At 35.0% G+C, this 18,017-nt stretch overlaps 1 protein-coding gene across 2 annotated transcripts; it reads left to right on the top strand.

The window, feature by feature from the left end:
- The first annotated feature begins 312 nt into the window (after positions 1-312).
- LOC139969593 (sterile alpha motif domain-containing protein 3-like) lies at positions 313-11,906 on the top strand. 2 transcript variants are annotated; one of them, XM_071974702.1, is made up of 9 exons: positions 328-452; positions 3,441-3,670; positions 4,306-4,414; positions 5,045-5,212; positions 6,232-6,325; positions 7,252-7,596; positions 8,271-8,451; positions 8,978-9,063; positions 9,907-11,906. In XM_071974702.1, exons 1-9 carry the CDS (start codon positions 442-444, stop codon positions 10,024-10,026), a joined length of 1,344 nt encoding a protein of 447 aa, XP_071830803.1. In that variant the 5' UTR covers positions 328-441; the 3' UTR covers positions 10,027-11,906. The 2 variants fall into 2 exon arrangements, with proteins under 2 accessions (XP_071830811.1, XP_071830803.1); XM_071974710.1 differs by lacking the exon at positions 5,045-5,212 and having other exon boundaries at positions 313-452.
- The last annotated feature ends 6,111 nt before the right edge of the window (positions 11,907-18,017 follow it).

Here is an 18,017-nt window from a genome sequence, read left to right as displayed (position 1 = left end):
GAACTGTGTAACGCCGTATCGGTAAACAGCGGGGAGTCGGCTTTGGCTGAAATGGTTCCTTTGATGACGTCAGATGAACTGCGGTGGGCAGCTTTGCTTTTTTTTACGAGTGGCAGCTCGAGAGGTCTCTGGGGAATACTTTGACAGCGAATTTCTGGCGTTTGAAGCCGTATTTACGGAAAGTTGTGCATGGATGGTGTTGTAGTAATGTAGATAAACCATTCTAAGACATGAAAATTTTTCATTTCATAACCTCTTTAAACCTACGTACGTACAGTACAGTATACAGTATACTGTCATCACTGCACTGCTTGGCGACCAATCCTAGTATTTCATAGTTTGTTCCCGCAGAAGCGCTTCGCCGTTACATTTGACGAGACTTGACACGACTGGACTTCACCTTCAACGGCCGCTTGTATTTTTATATGAATCTAAAGCAACATGTCACAAGTGTAAGTTGACGTTAAGCCCTTGAAAGAGTTGTTTGGTTTATAAAAGTACAGATTAAATAACTGTTATGCCTAGGCTTTACTAGCCTAACTGTTCTGCTACTTATTCGCCTATATAAGATTAGAAGACTTTATAACTAAGCCTAGGCTATGTCTTACAAGTAACAGCCACTAGTACAATGCAGGGCCTACACTGTGGCCTACCATTGTATCAAAGTTTATAAGCCTAGCTAGCGCAGGCCAAGACTGAACTATTAAAACTGAGTGTGCATTAATGCTGTGAGGTTTGTCCAGTACTTATGCCAAGCCATCCTAATAAAGCCTAGCCAAGGTTTTGTTAGATTAGGCCTTATGGCATCCTTGCAGATGCAAAGTTGTTCAATATGTAACACTTTCAGGACCATTACTTTCAAAAAGTTGTTACATCACATAAGATTCTCACATAGTATTGAACCCAACTTCTCCATAAGATGTGGAATAGATGGTTGTGAAAGAAAATATCGGGTGTTCAGCACGTTTTATTCCCATCTGCGGAAATTTCATAAAAGAGTGTTCGATGTTAACATAAGGCATGACAGTAACTCTGGTGGGCATGAGGATACTGAAGTAGGCACAAGTCTAGTGACGGAAAACATTGGTTTAGAAGTTGATGATGTGACTCATAATTCGCATAAAAATAGTCTTGCAGAATCAACTGGAATAAGTGCTATCGATGCTGCTGCTCTGGGTGATGGATCACACATCAGAGAAATCGGTGAAAGATCCACGGAAAGAGACTTTGCTCTTTTCATCTTAGGCATGAAAGAGAAGCATAAACTACCACTTACTGTTACAAATAGCATAATATTAGAGCTATCTGAACTCATCTATAACAGTTCAAGGGATGATAGCACAGAGATCAAAGAAAAACTTTCAGCTTCTGGTTTCACAGTGGCTAAAAATCCTGATATCTTTAACTTTATCGATGAAAAGTTTGAAAAGAAAAATAACATCTTTGAAAAGTTGGCCTCAGACTATAAACAGACAGCTTTTTATAAGGAGCATTTTGGTTTAGTTGAGCCAGGTGAACATGTGCTAGGTTCCACCTGTGGGAAAGATGATACATTCATTTATGTACCATTGCTTGATACTCTAAAAAGTCTTTTAAGTCATGATGATATTTTAGCAGAAGTTCTGAAGTCCCTTTCTAGACATGGGGACAAGCGATATGAGGATTACTGTGATGGTGAAGCATTTCAAAATCATCCCCTATTCTCTTTGGAGCCACATGCACTCCAAGTTCATTTTTATTATGATGATTTTGGTGTGGTGAACCCACTTAGAAATAAAGCTAACAGCTACAAAGTTGCTGCATTTTATTTTGTTCTTGGAAATTTATCCCCAAAGTTTCGGTCAAAATTGTCAACAATTCAGCTTGTTTGCCTCTGCTGTACAAGATTAATAAAACAGTATGGCTTTGGGAAAGTGCTCAAACCGCTTCTTGAGGATGTTAAAGTCTTAGAAAGTAAGGGGGTGACAATAACAACTTTAAACCAGGAGGAGTTTACATTCAAGGGTTGCATTAGTTTGGTTTCCATGGATAACTTGGCAGCACATCAGTTAGGAGGCTTTCAGCAACATTTTCATGCTGGTAGAATATGTAGATTTTGCATGGCAAGTAGTAATGACATTCAAGATCATTTTGATTCATCCAGTTTAATCGAAAGAACAAGTGTTGGTCACAAACATCAGGTGCAGTTAGTTATGGAAAATCAAGGTCTTAGGCATGTTTATGGAGTAGCTTCTAAATCTGTTTTGTCAGATTTGCAATACTTTGATGTAATCAGTTGTCTACCACCTGATCCAGCTCATGATTTGCTCGAAGGACTTGTTCCAGAATTAATGACGAAGGTTGTGACAACATTTATTCAGGATGGCTTTTTCACTTTGGAATCTTTTAACAGTGCTTTGAAACTTTTTCCCTTTGGAAAAAGTGATCAGAAAAGCAAACCAACTTGCAATACCACTGCTAACCTGGGAAGTTTCAAAATCAAACAAACAGCATCTCAAACATGGTGCCTGATGAGATTATTGCCTTTAATCATAGGAAGCTCAATTCCAGAGGGAAATGAATACTGGGAACTATTTTTGTCACTTATGGATATTTGTGAAATTACATTTGCTCCCTCTATACCGTGTGAAATGGTTGCATACTTGGAATATTTGGTGCATGGATTTCTGGTTGCTCTGAAAGAGCTCTTTCCTGACGATAGAATTAAACCCAAAAGTCATTACTTATTGCATTACCCTCGTTCAATATTGAAATATGGACCTCTTGTTCACTGCTGGACAATGAGGTTTGAAGCTAAACATGCATATTTCAAAGAAATTGCCAATAGGCAGAAAAACAGGCGGAATTTGTGTAAGACATTGGCAAGGCGTCATCAATTACTTATGTGCTATTATGGAGCTGGTCAGAATTTTTTGGATGACAAAATGACATCCAACTCAGGAGGGGACATTCAAAAGTTACATCAGTTTTGTGATGGGATTCAGAGAGCTTTGAAAAGTCAATTTCCAAGCATTGAAGAAGTGCATACATTAGCTTTTGTTGAATTACACAGTTCATTGTATGCAAAAGGTTGTTGCATGGTTCTAGAGGCAAGAGAAAATAGGTTGCATGAATTTGGCAAAATAGATGCAATCTTTATCAAAGGTGGTAAAGTGTATTTTGTTTTGATGGTTTTGCGCACTATTGGTTACAGTCAACATTTCCATAGCTATGTATTGTGTTTTCAACAAAAATGGGTCATATTTGCTTATGAAGATTTTGCTTGTCATTTACCCTTATCAATTTACACAAATCAAAATCAGAGAATGGTAACACTTAAGTACTTTGTTTAGAGAAACATTAATACTTAAAATAGAGCATCTCATTCCTTATCATTGTTACTTTGAACTTCAAAGGTTAGAAGAAACAACTTTTTAGTTTCTATATATTTGTGTCTTCAGTGAAGCACTTAAACGGTACCATGTAACTTATGGATCCAGAAAAAGGGTTTTCTTATGTAGTGCAAGTGATGTAGAACCAGAAATCAAATCTCAATTTGGGATAAAGAAATTTCGGCTTCAGGTCTTTGATAAACACTTTGACGACTGGGTGGACATTGACGGTGATATAGAAGAAGAGCAGATGGAAGATAAAGCAGTTAAACTGAATGTGATTGGTGAAAGAGATGAAGGTAAGTATAAATGCTTCTTGTACACGATTGCAAAAAGATTGTTGTCCAGAAAAATTTGCCTATCAGCAGCATGTTTATTACCATTTCATGAAGGAGCCTTATTGGCATAATGTGATGTGTGAACCCCATTTGGAACTTATTGGTACTTGGGTAGTTCCAAGGATAATATATGCACATAAAACATTCTTGTATGAATGTATGTACATTGTCATAACCTCTCCTCATGGCTTTCCCCCTACAGTAGTGGAAAGTTTTGGGATATTTGACAGGAGGAAGTCACTATAGTATTCATATTTGAAATTTCAGGGAAGCTTTAAGATAAGAAATTATCACAGTCTGAAGGTATTCTGCAAGGGACAAATTGGTATGCCAAAGTTGAATACTACTTCAAATTTTCATTGTAACAGTTTACAGTTTGCAATATCAATCAAAAAGCATTACTGTCTAATGAAAGTGCTAATCAATATCAAATTGGTTAGCAGTTGAAGATTTAATAGTAAGTAGCAAATTGCAATGCAAATCCAGTTATTTTGTTTCTTGTACTTATGAGCAACACATATTTAATCTTTACATCCTGGGGTTTTGCAAATTAGAAAAATAATTTATAATACATATTTTGGACACTCCTTTGTCAGTTGCATGCCTCAGTGCCAGTTCATTTACAAGCTCTTCAAGTTCAGATGACACCATTATATTGGCTGGAAATGAAAGAGATGTACCTTGTACCAGTGATGTTTCAGACAGGTAAGACATGTAATATTTCATGTTTGAATTATTATCCTACCTTGACAGAAGCAAAAAAGAGCTTATTTAAGGGAATAAGCAGTTGCCCCAAACTAATTTGCAATATCAGCTAAACCTTGCATATTTCTGGTGCTGACCTTACAATTATATTTTATGGCATTTTAGAAAATAAATATTGCATATAAAAGACAAATCTAAGAGTTATGGTGCATGAATTCAACAATTCAGTAACAAAAACATTGTCACATGAGTAGGAAGAGCCATAATAGAAATATTATACTACAGTATACTAATTCAAATCAGGGGTCACTACAATATATTAGGGTATGGGGGGTGGGGGGTTGGTGGAACTTGGTTGGTTAACAGTAAGTCCCACACATTCCCTAAAGAAGTTCAGTACAAAGCCCCTTATTTGAAGAGGCCATTTAATATGAAGTCACATTTTGCTAAGTACTGACATGCATGTTCAACAACTTACAGCTGAAGTAGTGAAAATCAAGCTGTTCAACCTGTGTCAAAGTATAATCTGTATTGTTCATGTAAAATTTGTTTAGGGTCACTTTATTGAAAGTGCTAATTCTATACATTTTGCTAATAAAGTTTTGTTTACCCTTTTTGCATGCTTGATAGTTTTCATGAAGAAGAAAAGTTCTTGCCATGGCCAAGCAAGTTTGAGCTGCATCAAGATGATGTTAGGAGAGACATCTTGGTAGAACTATTAAAAGGGGGACCTGTCAGCAACAGAATTAAATCTGCTGTAATCCAAGCTACATTTGACAAAATGTGCTTGTTTACTGTGTAAGTACCTTTCCCTATTTGAATATTAATATTTTGTCTTTTCAATCACTAATGCTAAACCAGTGTAAATTTTTGCCTTCAAATGTCATACGCATGCATAATGCACAAGTCTTTGGAATCTTGACTTTTCAACATCTCAGAATTACTAGCTTTGAAATATGTCAATGTGTAAGTATGCCATCTTTGAAATTGTGGTGATATTTAACCTGGAACAATAACACCTTTGGAAGCCTGTATTTTCGCATTTGATTTTTTGCATATAAAGACGTCATGTGTCAATAACCTACAGATTTTAATATTGTGGAACCTTGGAATGATGTGGTTACAACTTTGTTAAAGTTCTGTTCATATTTTAACTTCAGATGGGGATATCCACATTACCAAAACAAACAAGCTCAGGCAGCGACCTCAAATATAAAATCATAGCCTTTTAGCTGACTCAGCCTGTCTGGGGGGAATGGGGGTGCTAGGTAAGGTACTTAGTACAAGCAGGACTTGATGGTTAGTGGGTAAATGGGTGAACTTTTCACTGTTATTATTAAGTTGCAAAATAAGTTGTTGATATTATTTTAAAAATGTAATTTTTGGTGTTTGTGTGTGTAAGGTTTATTTCACTCCCAGATCAACATCAGACTAAAACAAGGAATTAAGAATTACATAGTAAAAACAAAACAATTTAGACAATATATCTTCAAGAATGATACAAGAGACCACTATAGAGATAGTCCGCAGTATCCCGTAACATAAGAAATTTCTATTATGGGAGATCATTGGGCCTGTATGAGTCTCACCCAACCAAGCCCTGTCCTGCTGATATGAAGGTTAAAAACTGGAGCTTTTGGAGCCCCAGACAGTACCATCTTTTCCTTTCACTCCGCATTTTAAAAAGGCTCCCCCAATATACTAAATCCCCCCCAAAAGAGTTGGTCAAGTGGGTAATTGCCCCCCCCCTCCTAAATTTTACAGCTGGCACTAACCCTGTATGTGAATCAACTATAAAGTGATATTCTTTTTTGTAGGTATCCTACTACAGATCAATACAATACAGCAGCTAAAGCAGTCATAAAGTCCTTTCCAAACTTGGCAATCAAATTACCATTCTGTGAGCCTTATGTAAGTATATGATTAAGCTCTTCATTTATTATCTAGAAGGTGGGCGTATATGTACATATAAAAAGCACCTGACTAGATTGTGTAATTTCGACTACTTTGTACAAAACTACCACTACTAATGGTATCAGTCAAATTGGTGCTTTTCAGGTAGACAGGAGACTATTTTCACTGTATTTGCTTAATTGTCAAAAGCCATTTTTATATCCAGTAGCTGGTGCTAGTGAAGAACTATGTACAGCTGGATCTTTTTAATAAAGACATGTCAAATGATGGGGCATTCAAAACTAGATTGTTTCTCCTGCCATTTCAAGGGTAAAATCTTACATCCACTATAGATTAATTTTGCTGTTGGTTTGTAAAAGTACTTTTCAGTTTGAGGGAACTTAACTGGGTGGATGCAAGGGTTGAACTGCTGCAGCACAGGGTGGGTGGGGGAGGGGGGGATATTGTAGTCTGGGGTCTTGTATACATGCAGATGTTTGCACATTAGCCCCCTCCTGTGACATATATGTATACATACATATTCATATAATTTACTGGCCTACCCGAGAAGATGCATGAACCAGTACACATTGTGCATGCATCTGACATGAATGTCCAGATGTGCATGCTTGTAAGATCAAGGTGTCTACTCTTTAAAATGGGTGAGGTGACATGATGAAACATGTGCATAAATTACATTGTGAGGTTGCCGAGTTTTATACCTAACAATAGTGTTGAAGTTTAATTTGAATTGTTCAGCTGTTTTTAAGACCTTGTAACAAAATTACAATATACTTTGTGTTCAAGTGTTCATCACAATTTCATAGCTCTTTAAATTACAAGTCCAGACTGAAGAAAGGTATTTTAACAGAATATGTAACATTGATATCAGATTATCTCATCATACTGCAGCTTCCATTCATTTTTGCATCTTGGTTTTGTAGGATGCATTGAAAAATGCACTCAAAGATAAGTTCAGAAATGAGAGGAGACACATGACGAGGGATGTAGTTGTGAAGAAGAGGAAGACATCTACACATGCAACAACTGACGAGGGAGAAAGAAAAGAGGGAGCTGATTGGACTCTACCTGAGGGTGAAACAGAGGAGACTATCAAACTGCACATTAAGGAACTACAAAAGGAATCAACAAAGAAAAAACAAGACAAGAACAAAATTAAGTCATTAATGGCACTGACATTTGGAGAGAGAAGGAGACTTGTACTTGAGGAGAAACCACCAATAGCAGAAATCAGAGGCAAATTTCCTACTCTATTTTGTGAAGAACAGGTAATTTCAAACAAATGATTCCTAATTATTAAGACTTATGATTATAATGTTCTACACTGGAAATTGTTGGTTTGAAGAAATCATAAGCCAATGTTAAGGCTTGTGTATGTAAGGGTGAATGAACTTGTGTTCATGCTGCATAGCTTGCTCTCAGGATTTCTCAGGAAGGGAAGCTTCCTTGAATCATAGCTGATATTCATGAAACACAGTGCAATAAGTGGAAAAATTGTCAGTTACTGGCTTCTTAAAAATCCCTTAGAATGTTGATTGCATTTGGTTAGTAGATGATTCCTACCTTTTTTAGTTCAAGAATCATTTGAGGTAGACAAAGTTCAAGGAAAAGGGTCATGAGTGTATTTTGCCACAAATTAACCTGCCAAGTGAGCTAATCATAGCTGTTTTATTTACCATGGAAGAAACACATTGTTAGCTTTGACAGGGATTTTCAAAAAGTAGGTGAATCTAAATACCATGGATGATATGTAAGAGTATTTGAATGTTTAGAATTTCTACTAAAATAGAGGTTTGACTGAAGAAAATCATGAATAACTGCCAAAACAAGATTCTTTTACTGACTTAATGATCTAACACAAATACTTGGCTGAAAGTTCCTGTTTGAAAGTTGTTTATTAATACAATGTCATTATCATCCTTTTTATTACCTTAATTCATAGATCATAGAAGATTTTTCAGCCATCATCAGTTGGGATGCAGTGTCGGAGATGTTCTACAAAAATCTTGATGACATTGCAGCAAAGATCATCACCTACAACACAAATCACTCAAAGGGCACTCTTCGATTCCTTGTTGAATACAACAACTTTATTCAGCAATTGACAGAAAAAGACAAAAGGGGTAAGTTAACATCTCAAAGTGCTGAGTTAATTACCAAAAATAATAAAAACGTTTACTATTATGTAGACTAGGAGATATGTCTTAACAGTTTCAGTTGAGACAAGCATTTTGTCAGCTTCTTAAAATATAAATTAGTTAAACTGATGGCAGATGTTTGAAAACTTAAAAAAAAATCCAAGGTCTTTCAAGATAATGAAGAAAAATGTGGCCAATCCTGTTTCATATATACAGGATAATCTGAGCAAGGAGACAAGTTGTGACCATATGAGGCAAAGTAGCAACAGTGTCGTCATTGGATGAATTAGATGGTTTACTGAATCCTGCAATAAAACATTAATTAAGGAACACTTCAATGTAGTTATTTTTAAGAGTGCAGAGATAAAACTGCATTGATACACTACATCAACTTACTAAATCATTATGTTATTTTCAGGAAATCAGCATGAAATTTTTTACTGTTGTGTTACATTTTACATTCATTTACACTGAATGAAGACAATAACTTCAGTGTTTATTTCTGCTACAGATGCTACATGGACCGCAGCTCTCTGGATACTACCTGGCTTCCTGAAAGAAGATCGCAACTTTCTGTTTATAAACAGTGATGATGATGTAAGCTTCCCATTTTAATAACCCTTTCATTAGTTGGTGTATTATTTGTAAACTTGCAAAAGATGTAAAGAGTAATATGTCGATAACCCTTCTAAGGCCAAAGAAATCTATGCAATGCTGATCGGGGTGTGTGTGAGGCCTCGGTTTGTAAACACTATACCTCAAGAAGTGAAAGATGGTTTGCACTTCAAGAGTAATATTTAGATAGCCCTGGTGAGCAGATGATCCCTATTTTTTCTTTGAATTAAAAGATAACACAAGGTAACCCTTGGTGAGTAGGTGGTTCTTCCTGTTTTTGATTGTGGTCAGAGGTCATTTGAGATCAACAAACATGAAAACCTGAACCCTTTAATTACCACCACATATCATGAATTGAATTTAGGTAGCATTTGGTAAGTAGCAAATCCCGAATGTTTTGTATGGAGGTCACAGTTCACTTGTCTTCAATTAGAGCCAAGTCTTAATAAAGTTGATCGCTGAAGAAATGATAGTTGGTTTCAAATTCAATCTTCTTATATAGGTACCTATTATTCGATACTCTAAGGCCAATGGCACTTCTGGTGATATCAGGTCAGCACGGTGGAAGTTGGAAAATCTGCCATCTAATGTTGCTTCATAATGGCAAGGAATCACTAAGTTATTTGACATTCTGGTTTATATATACCCTGAGTTATAGAAACATTCGCAATATTCATTTATAGCTAGAAATGATGCTTATTCAAATCAGCTCCCAAGTAATATTATCAAATGCAAGTTTAGTGTATGTGATTCTGAAGAAGCTGGATTACCTTTGAAAATGTGTTATCAGGAATTAATCATCCTATTTATTTCATTGTTTGATAGGTTAGCTCGGATGTTGAAATCAACACACCGGTCATAACATACACTGGGGATCCGCTGGACCCATCAAACAACAATCATTGCAGAAAACGAAAAATGCAGTACTGCAGCATCTTTCCCTGAGGCAGTTCTAATCCTGCTGGCAACATATTATGTTTTCAACATACAGTATAACGGCAAAGTAAAAGGAACACTGACATTTCTGCAAAATGTTCTGCTGCAATGCAAAGACAAGGGGAAATTGCCTCAAAAGATCATTTCATTAATTGCAAAACTTCAAGCATGATTTATTTCATTTTGTGACTTTTCTTCAAGTTCTATTGTTTTTCTGTTATTTGTTGACCCAGAATTATTGTTAGTTATGTTTTTCAGATTGTTTGCTGGATTTGCATAGTGTTGTTTTCAGGGATTTAGTTTGTTAGCACAATTTTACAAGACAAATAATGTGTAAAATGATAATTTGGGTAATTCTTAATACACTTAAATGATATATAATACTAAACATTACAATATTGGTGAAACAGTGAGATCAGGGGCAACTACAAGTTTGAAGTGCTGTGACATGCCTTGTTATGACGAAGAGCAAAGTTGGGGGCGAAAATTTAGTTGGAACACTAATGCAACTTTATAAAAGGTGTCATATAGTAAAGTCAATAATAAGCTGTTAATACAATTAGAACTGGGTGTAATAAGAAGGCCAAACAGCAATTAGTTGATATTAAGCAAATTATCTAAGCCAGTAAATTTTTTATACATTCAAACCAAGATTGATGAGCATTAAGAATAGCAAATTGTGTACAGTAATATTTTGTGATAAATTGTGGGGTCTACAATAAACATAGAGGGGTATAGTGATTAAGGTTTAACGTTCAGCCTAGTTGAAGCAAGCTTAGTGTAGACTAATTGTATGCTAGTCTTCCTCAGTTAGCCTCGGTTACACTCAACACAGATGGTTAATGGTGATCATTCACAATCATAGGCCTAAACTTAAGCATCACCGTATCTTTGCTCGATTTGATTTTGTTTTTGTCAATTTATACCAAGACCAGGAAGTTGTTATCGATAATCTTTGTAATGCTTGATGCACATATAAATAAAATCATGGAGACAATTGCTGGAACAATTAGATCAGTGACAAGAAAGTTCCATATATTGTGGCTTGTTCTGTCACAACAAAATTTGGTTGGTGGGGTGGGGGTGGTGCACATAAACATGCACCACTCTAATGCAACTTTTTGAGTGTACTGTTGTAATCAAGATAAATCAACATGAAATGTTAAAGCACTAAGAACTGTATAATTAATCATACATTAGAGTTAAGGTATGTTTTAGAGTTATTAATTTACAACTTAGTAACATACAGGTCTTATCATGTAAACCATTATTGTGTTGATGCAACATTCATGGTCAGTGAGAACTGATGGGTTTGATCATAAACAAAAGCATGTTGATGTACCTGCATTGATTTGCAAAGTTAGTTGTTTACATACAAATTGTTTTTATTAGTAAGTTATGATTGTTTATCTTAATATTCTCCAAGTTTCTCAATTTTTGCTGAGCCATTTTATAAAAGTGGGAGTTATGGTCTTTTTTACCAATGTTATGCCAAAGTAATGCACTTTTTGAGTGATACCAGATTTTTAAGGTGACAGTGATACAGCATAATCATAACAGACAACCTGAAAGTAATATTTGTGGTCAATAGAGATTTATGTTAATGTTAAAAGATTGGCACACCTTAATTTTACAAATGTATTCATCGATGTAAATGAAAATTGTTACATGGTTTAATACCTGACATGCCTTGTAATGGGTTGTGGCAGTTTCTAATTGTTGAGAAAATGTGATCATACATTAGTAAATGTAACATTTTTTAGTCAAGGTTTTACTAGTATACACATATGTTACCAACTTTAAGTGTTGCTTCACCATATTGTACATTATGCATGAATATTCCTAGATTGATATAAACATGCAATTGCATTGATTATTCATATCACGTTTATGCAGTGTAGTATTCATGTTTGAAGTTTCTAGTTTTCTCCTAATTTAACATTCTTACCCATTATATTAATTCAAGAATCTGCACAATTAAATTGCATTGTGTTATGTAGCCCAATGAAGGTATGCTGTGTTGGCCAAATATGGTCACCTTTGCTTAAAATTCTGAACTGTTTTTATTACCACTCTTGAGGAAATTTTTCTCACTGAGACATTCAGTCATCTTGTGTGCTCAATGTAGAATGTCTGTGAACCATTGGAGGGTAGTGACCTCCAGGAAAGTATTCTTTGAAAACATCTAGCGATTATAGCATGCTATAATTTTGGGCCAATACAGAATACCTTTAATATAATTGTAAATTATGTGCAGCAGCATCAAAGAGGTAGTTGTACATCTTAAGCATAATAGTACTAAAAGATCTAATGGAATAATCCCACACATCAACACAACTAAGTCATAAATTTACACCTATATTGTTTAAAAGTAACCAAATAGTGGGTAAATGTGAGTCTTGCTTAGCAACTCAAATAATGGTAAATTGACACCTAAATTGTGTTAAAGTAACCAAATAGTGGGTAAATGTAAATCCTGCATAGCAACACAAATATGGGCAAATTCACACCTAAGTTGTGTTAAAGGAACCAAATAGTGGGTAAATGTAAATCCTGCATAGCAACACAAATATGGGTAAATCCACACCTAAATTGTGTTAAAGTAACCAAATAGCGGGTAAATGTAAATCCTGCTAAGCAACACAAATATGGTTATATTCACACCTAAATTGTGTTAAAGTAACCAAATAGTGGGTAAATGTAAATCCTGCATAGCAACACAAATATGGGTATATTCACACCTAAATTGTGTTAAAGTAACCAAATAGTGGGTAAATGTAAATCCTGCATAGCAACACAAATATGGGTAAATTCACACCTAAATTGTGTTAAAGTAACCAAATAGTGGGTAAATGTAAATCCTGCATAGCAACACAATAAAGGGTAAACTTACAAATAAATTGTGTAAAAGTAACCAAAAAGTGGGTAAATGTAAATCCTGCATAGCAACACAATAATGGGTAAATTCACACCTAAATTGTGTAAAAGAAACCAAATAGTGGGTAAATGTAAATCCTGCATAGCGACACAATAAAGGGTAAATTCACACCTAAATGTGGTTATAAATACCCATACTTTGTGTCCACATGCGGGATTTACATTTACCCTATTTTGGGGTAAATGAACCCTTTTAGTTTTTACAGTGAAGAACCATTGACACTCCGAGTGATATTCTCTCTCCACAGTCAGGAGGCAAGCAGAACGTCGCGAAAGCTAGTAAAAGTAAAACCGATGAGGGTAACACAAGAGTTGAGATATAATAACTTGGATCTCTTTGAAGGGAAAGACAATACACACCGTAACTTAACAAGGAGGTGTGATTATTTGGAGTTAGACCGTGGATTAAATATTCTCCGTTGTTACTATTGAAGTTAACGACAGTCCATTCATTGCTATCATTTATTCCAGAATCGTCTCTTGGAGATGACGGGATCAGACTGATTTTATCGGAGGGTTGATTCTCGGGAATGAAATAGAAAGGACACGCTTGTGTATCGTAGGGGAAGTAATGAACCCTGTAGAGAAAATAAATACAAATTGTGTTAAGAAGCTGAGGAATTGTCGAAAACTGGACAGAATACCAAAGAATTCTGAAGGTTTGGACTTTGCATAACAGTTATATCGTACGGGACAGCTGTTCTATGAAATTGACAAAAAAATATTGCAAAACAGTCACTTCTATTGCTTTTTGTTTCGAAATACTAATGGCTACAGACGTTCAGCACATTTTCGGCCAACATGGCTTCACGTATCCTTTCATATCAAATTTTGAAACAAAATTCTTTTCCGTAAAGAGATGGGTCAGCTAATTGTATATTTCACTTTCTATGAAACAATGTTCAAAGTAGTAAAGTTTTTAACACATTTTTTTTATCCTGTGTTGTAACACAACACTAACCAGTAATCGGAGTGACCAACTACTTTTTCATCATAATGTCGCGCATCATTCACAATGCGTAATATTAAATACCGCCCCTGTAATTTGATGCACATATTATGTATCTTATATATATATATATATATATATATATATATATATATACATATATAGATATAAATATATATATATATATATATATATATATATATAAATGATATAAATAACTATATATATAATGTACCGTTTGCTTCTGCCTGTTCTTGATCTGTTATTAGTTATTAAATAGTACTTTAATTTTGATGATTTTTTTATTGTCAGACATAAATACGTATTACATGAAAGTTATGAAATTTTCTATTCAATTCATTGTTACATACATGAGCCTGCATTTAGTTGAGAGTACCATAGAAGTTCCGAGGCTGACGATTCCATCTGAGGTGAGAAGAAGCACACCCCTGCCCGAGGAAGCGATACTCATAGATTCCGTGTACAACCTGAGCAAGTTTATGAAAACATAAACTAGGTTAAGTACACGACATTACATGACATTCAGAAGAAACAAGAACAACTTCTCTCATCGATGTTAACCGTATTACATGTTCGCAAATACATCACAGCATCCATTGGTCTCAGTAATAAGACGGCTCGCATAATGTCCGGAGTAAAAGTGGCCCGACTCAATTGGACAATGGCTACATGTTATGAAGCATGCACATATGTTTCGTAGTGATTGGCTACATGTTTAAAAACTCTATTACAGTTTTATTGTCGCTCACTACACACGGCCAATTGGGAAAACGATGCATGTTGAGTTTTTCTGTATGACGCCAAACGCCATTTAAAATTTACAAGGTTCTATTATTTAAGCTCACGCATACTGTCCGACCATCTACGATTTTCCTTGTAAGAACTGAGTCGTTTCTGCATAGTGTTATAACTACTTGTCGTGACCTTTGTTTGGCAGTACCTAATCATTCCATCAAAGGAATTAATGTTGTTATCCCTATTTCTATTACCACTATCTTATCACTAATGTTATCACTTTTCCCACATCAAGCAACCATTTCAGTTTGTATGATGAAGTATGTAATGAAGTACGTTTGCCTTGTAAAGTTCACAGCAATTCCGCTTGAGTTCATCTATAGACGGAGAATATATATATATACCGGTCGGAATGAGTTATTTAAGGCGCGGGCTCAGTCATAAAAGACAAAACGAAATCGTGAATATCATATGTTGTTCAACAGTAATAACGATAAGGTTATTAGCGACTGTTAATGTTCTTCACTCGGCGTTACTCTGCTTTTACTCGGCTCGGTTGTAAATAATCTAGTGATAAATATTGGTGAACAAGAGCAGGATAAACTTACGAGTTACTAATGAAAATACTTGGGGTCCAGATCTCTTCTGAATACATTAACATTGCAACAGTAGTCTCGTTTCCAAAATCTGATGCATTCCAGGCCAGCCTGTTGTCTTGCCAACGCTGTAGATGAAATAACAAGTTAACTTGAAAAATAAATCGATGAGTATTAAGATGATGTTAAACAAACAAATGAATTAAAATCTCTTTCTAAACGATTTCGCCATAACTAATACGCTTGGATATTTTTAAGAAAAAAAAAACCTTTATTAAAATGTTCCTCATGTCATATTGTAAGGGCAATAAAAATGTCAACAAGAGCATCGGAATATTTATAGATAGTAAATAGTAGATAGTAGATATATAAGAAAGAAACATTAATAACAGAAAGACAGAAGACATAAATATAACCAATCATCTTCAAAATATGTATAACAATCATAATAATAATAATAATCATAATCATAAATTTGGTTCATGTAAACTCAACTACCCGACTTAAAACCCGATTTCAAATTGTTTGCTGAAAAACTAAGATTTAGGTTAGAAACGTTTGGTTTAGACAAAGCGGGAAGCCCCCAGGATTGCTCGTAAAATATTCCTTAAATTCACTGTGCTAACTTTTTTGTCTCTCTCATAATATGTACATTTATTCTCTAACATAAATAACAGAAAGACAGAAGACATAAATATAACCAATCATCTTCAAAATATGTATAACAATCATAATAATAATAATCATAAATTTGGTTCATGTAAACTCAACTACCCGACTCAAAACCCGATTTCAAATTGTTTGCTGAAAAACTAAGATTTAGGTTAGAAACGTTTGGTTTAGACAAAGCGGGAAGCCCCCAGGATTGCTCGTAAAATATTCCTTAAATTTACTGTGCTAACTTTTTTGTCTCTCTCATAATATGTACATTTATTCTCGCTCATTAAATATTATGGTAACACTTTGTCGCAAATTGTGTAAATCCCCAAATACACAATATAAATAGAAAAGTAAAATTGTTTTCCGCATGACAGAAAATGTATGCCAAAGATCTGGTAAATGATATTTACATGCGACAACGTGGAAGTAGACAACGTTTGTTTTTTACAAAATCAAAAATTAATTCTTGTTAGTTTATAAACAGTATCGCTAGAATACATTAAACCAACCAGAGAAATCCAACGGTTGGTGGTTAAAACTTGATCGCGTTCATTCTGTGAAGAGAAGTTAAAATAAATTACTAGCCTTTCACATGAACATGAATGACGATCGAATACAAATTAATTAGCTATTATTGAATCATCATCTCAGAGTTGATTTTACTTTAAATTAGTACATAATGTATATAAAGATAGCACACTCATAATATGATTATGATTATATATTGGCTCACCCTTATTTATACTAGTGCACTGATCTGACCATTGTTATCTCTAGCAAGGATGACGGGTGCGGGGACGGATGTTTTATGTACTAAAAACTTCGGAATTGCCCTTTTTCTTTAAAACTACATGTGCCTATTTTGAAAATTCAATATTCTCCTTTGTTGAAACAAAATCCAAAGTTGTAATATAAACATAGTGTCTTCATATAGCAAACTTTAGTGAAAAGGTAGACCTTTTCTTGTAAAATAAAGTATTGGTACCTTTTCTTACCGGAATACGCAGAGGATCCTTTTTGCTGTGAAAGTTTGACGTAACTTTGTGATTTGACTCCTCAAATCAAAGTCATGTGTTCCTCTTTCCTTGTATATTAGATCCTCCTGCAAGCAGGAACTCGCGAAGAAGCCTCATTAGCTTATCAATGCCGCAAGCTGACCGAAGTCAGTCTCTTACATTCATATTTAACGTCCATGAGTATGAATTGTTAATTGTCAACAACTCTGTAACTGGACGACATACGTTTATCTGGGAGTGACTCGAAACGGTGACCTTATGATTAAAAGGCATCGACGTTAACCACTGAGCTAACACTCCAATAACACTCCAATTCCCTTAAACATATGTTCCCCTCCATTTGAACCCCCTTCCGCCAACCTGGTATCTAATCAGTGTTCATGTGAGTAGTTTAATATAGAGCTGATATTTAGATAAAATATAGGTTACTGCTATTAAAAAAGAAAAATTACCAAGTCCATCATCACATATAGAGTCAATCCCATTGTTACGTTAACACTGTCCCTAGAGTCATCGACAGGTCTGTCATTCGAAGAGTAATTGACTTGGCTCAGTAGGTAATCACGTATCTGTCCTTCATTGTTCTTGGCGTACCCAGTCGACACTTGTACTGTGTATGTTAAGAAGCGTTAATTATACTTTAATGTCTGTTGTCGACAGTTAGTTCCGAATCGGGCTAGTTCTATGACGTTCTCTGATGTAGGTAAATTACAGGCATTTATATGCAAGTTGTGAAAGGAAATCTATTTAGATGGAATAATTCATAATATATAAAACGAGCCAATATTTTTGTTTGGTGTAGAGATCTACACAGTTGTTAATATGTTGCGATGAAAACAAATTAGGTACACATTGATTAAGCTTATGTGTTTTGTTTTGCATTACTATCTCATGTCACTTTCTTATTCTTGAGCAAACGAGAAAGAACAATATCATACCTAAATTGAGGGAAGATGAATTGTAAAACAATGTCACGAATGAGCGATAAGGCATAAGGATTTTCAATTTTTTTCCCGTCATATCGTGAGCTGAGTTTCACAGTGTGTTAGCATCAAACCGTCTTTCTGTATAATTGAAGTAAACTAA

The sequence above is a fragment of the Apostichopus japonicus genome, chromosome 1, assembly GCF_037975245.1.
Source record: "Apostichopus japonicus isolate 1M-3 chromosome 1, ASM3797524v1, whole genome shotgun sequence".
Classification (NCBI taxonomy): domain Eukaryota; kingdom Metazoa; phylum Echinodermata; class Holothuroidea; order Aspidochirotida; family Stichopodidae; genus Apostichopus; species Apostichopus japonicus.
The sequence above is the reverse complement of the archived record's forward strand: the minus strand, read 5'-3'. Positions and strand labels throughout refer to the sequence as shown.

Excerpts from the sequence above, each read along its gene's own strand:
- LOC139969593 (XM_071974702.1), top strand. Across the intron at positions 7,597-8,270 it reads CTCTATTTTGTGAAGAACAG|ATCATAGAAGATTTTTCAGC; the intron begins GTAATTTCAAAC and ends CTTAATTCATAG. Across the intron at positions 8,452-8,977 it reads GACAGAAAAAGACAAAAGGG|ATGCTACATGGACCGCAGCT; the intron begins GTAAGTTAACAT and ends TTTCTGCTACAG.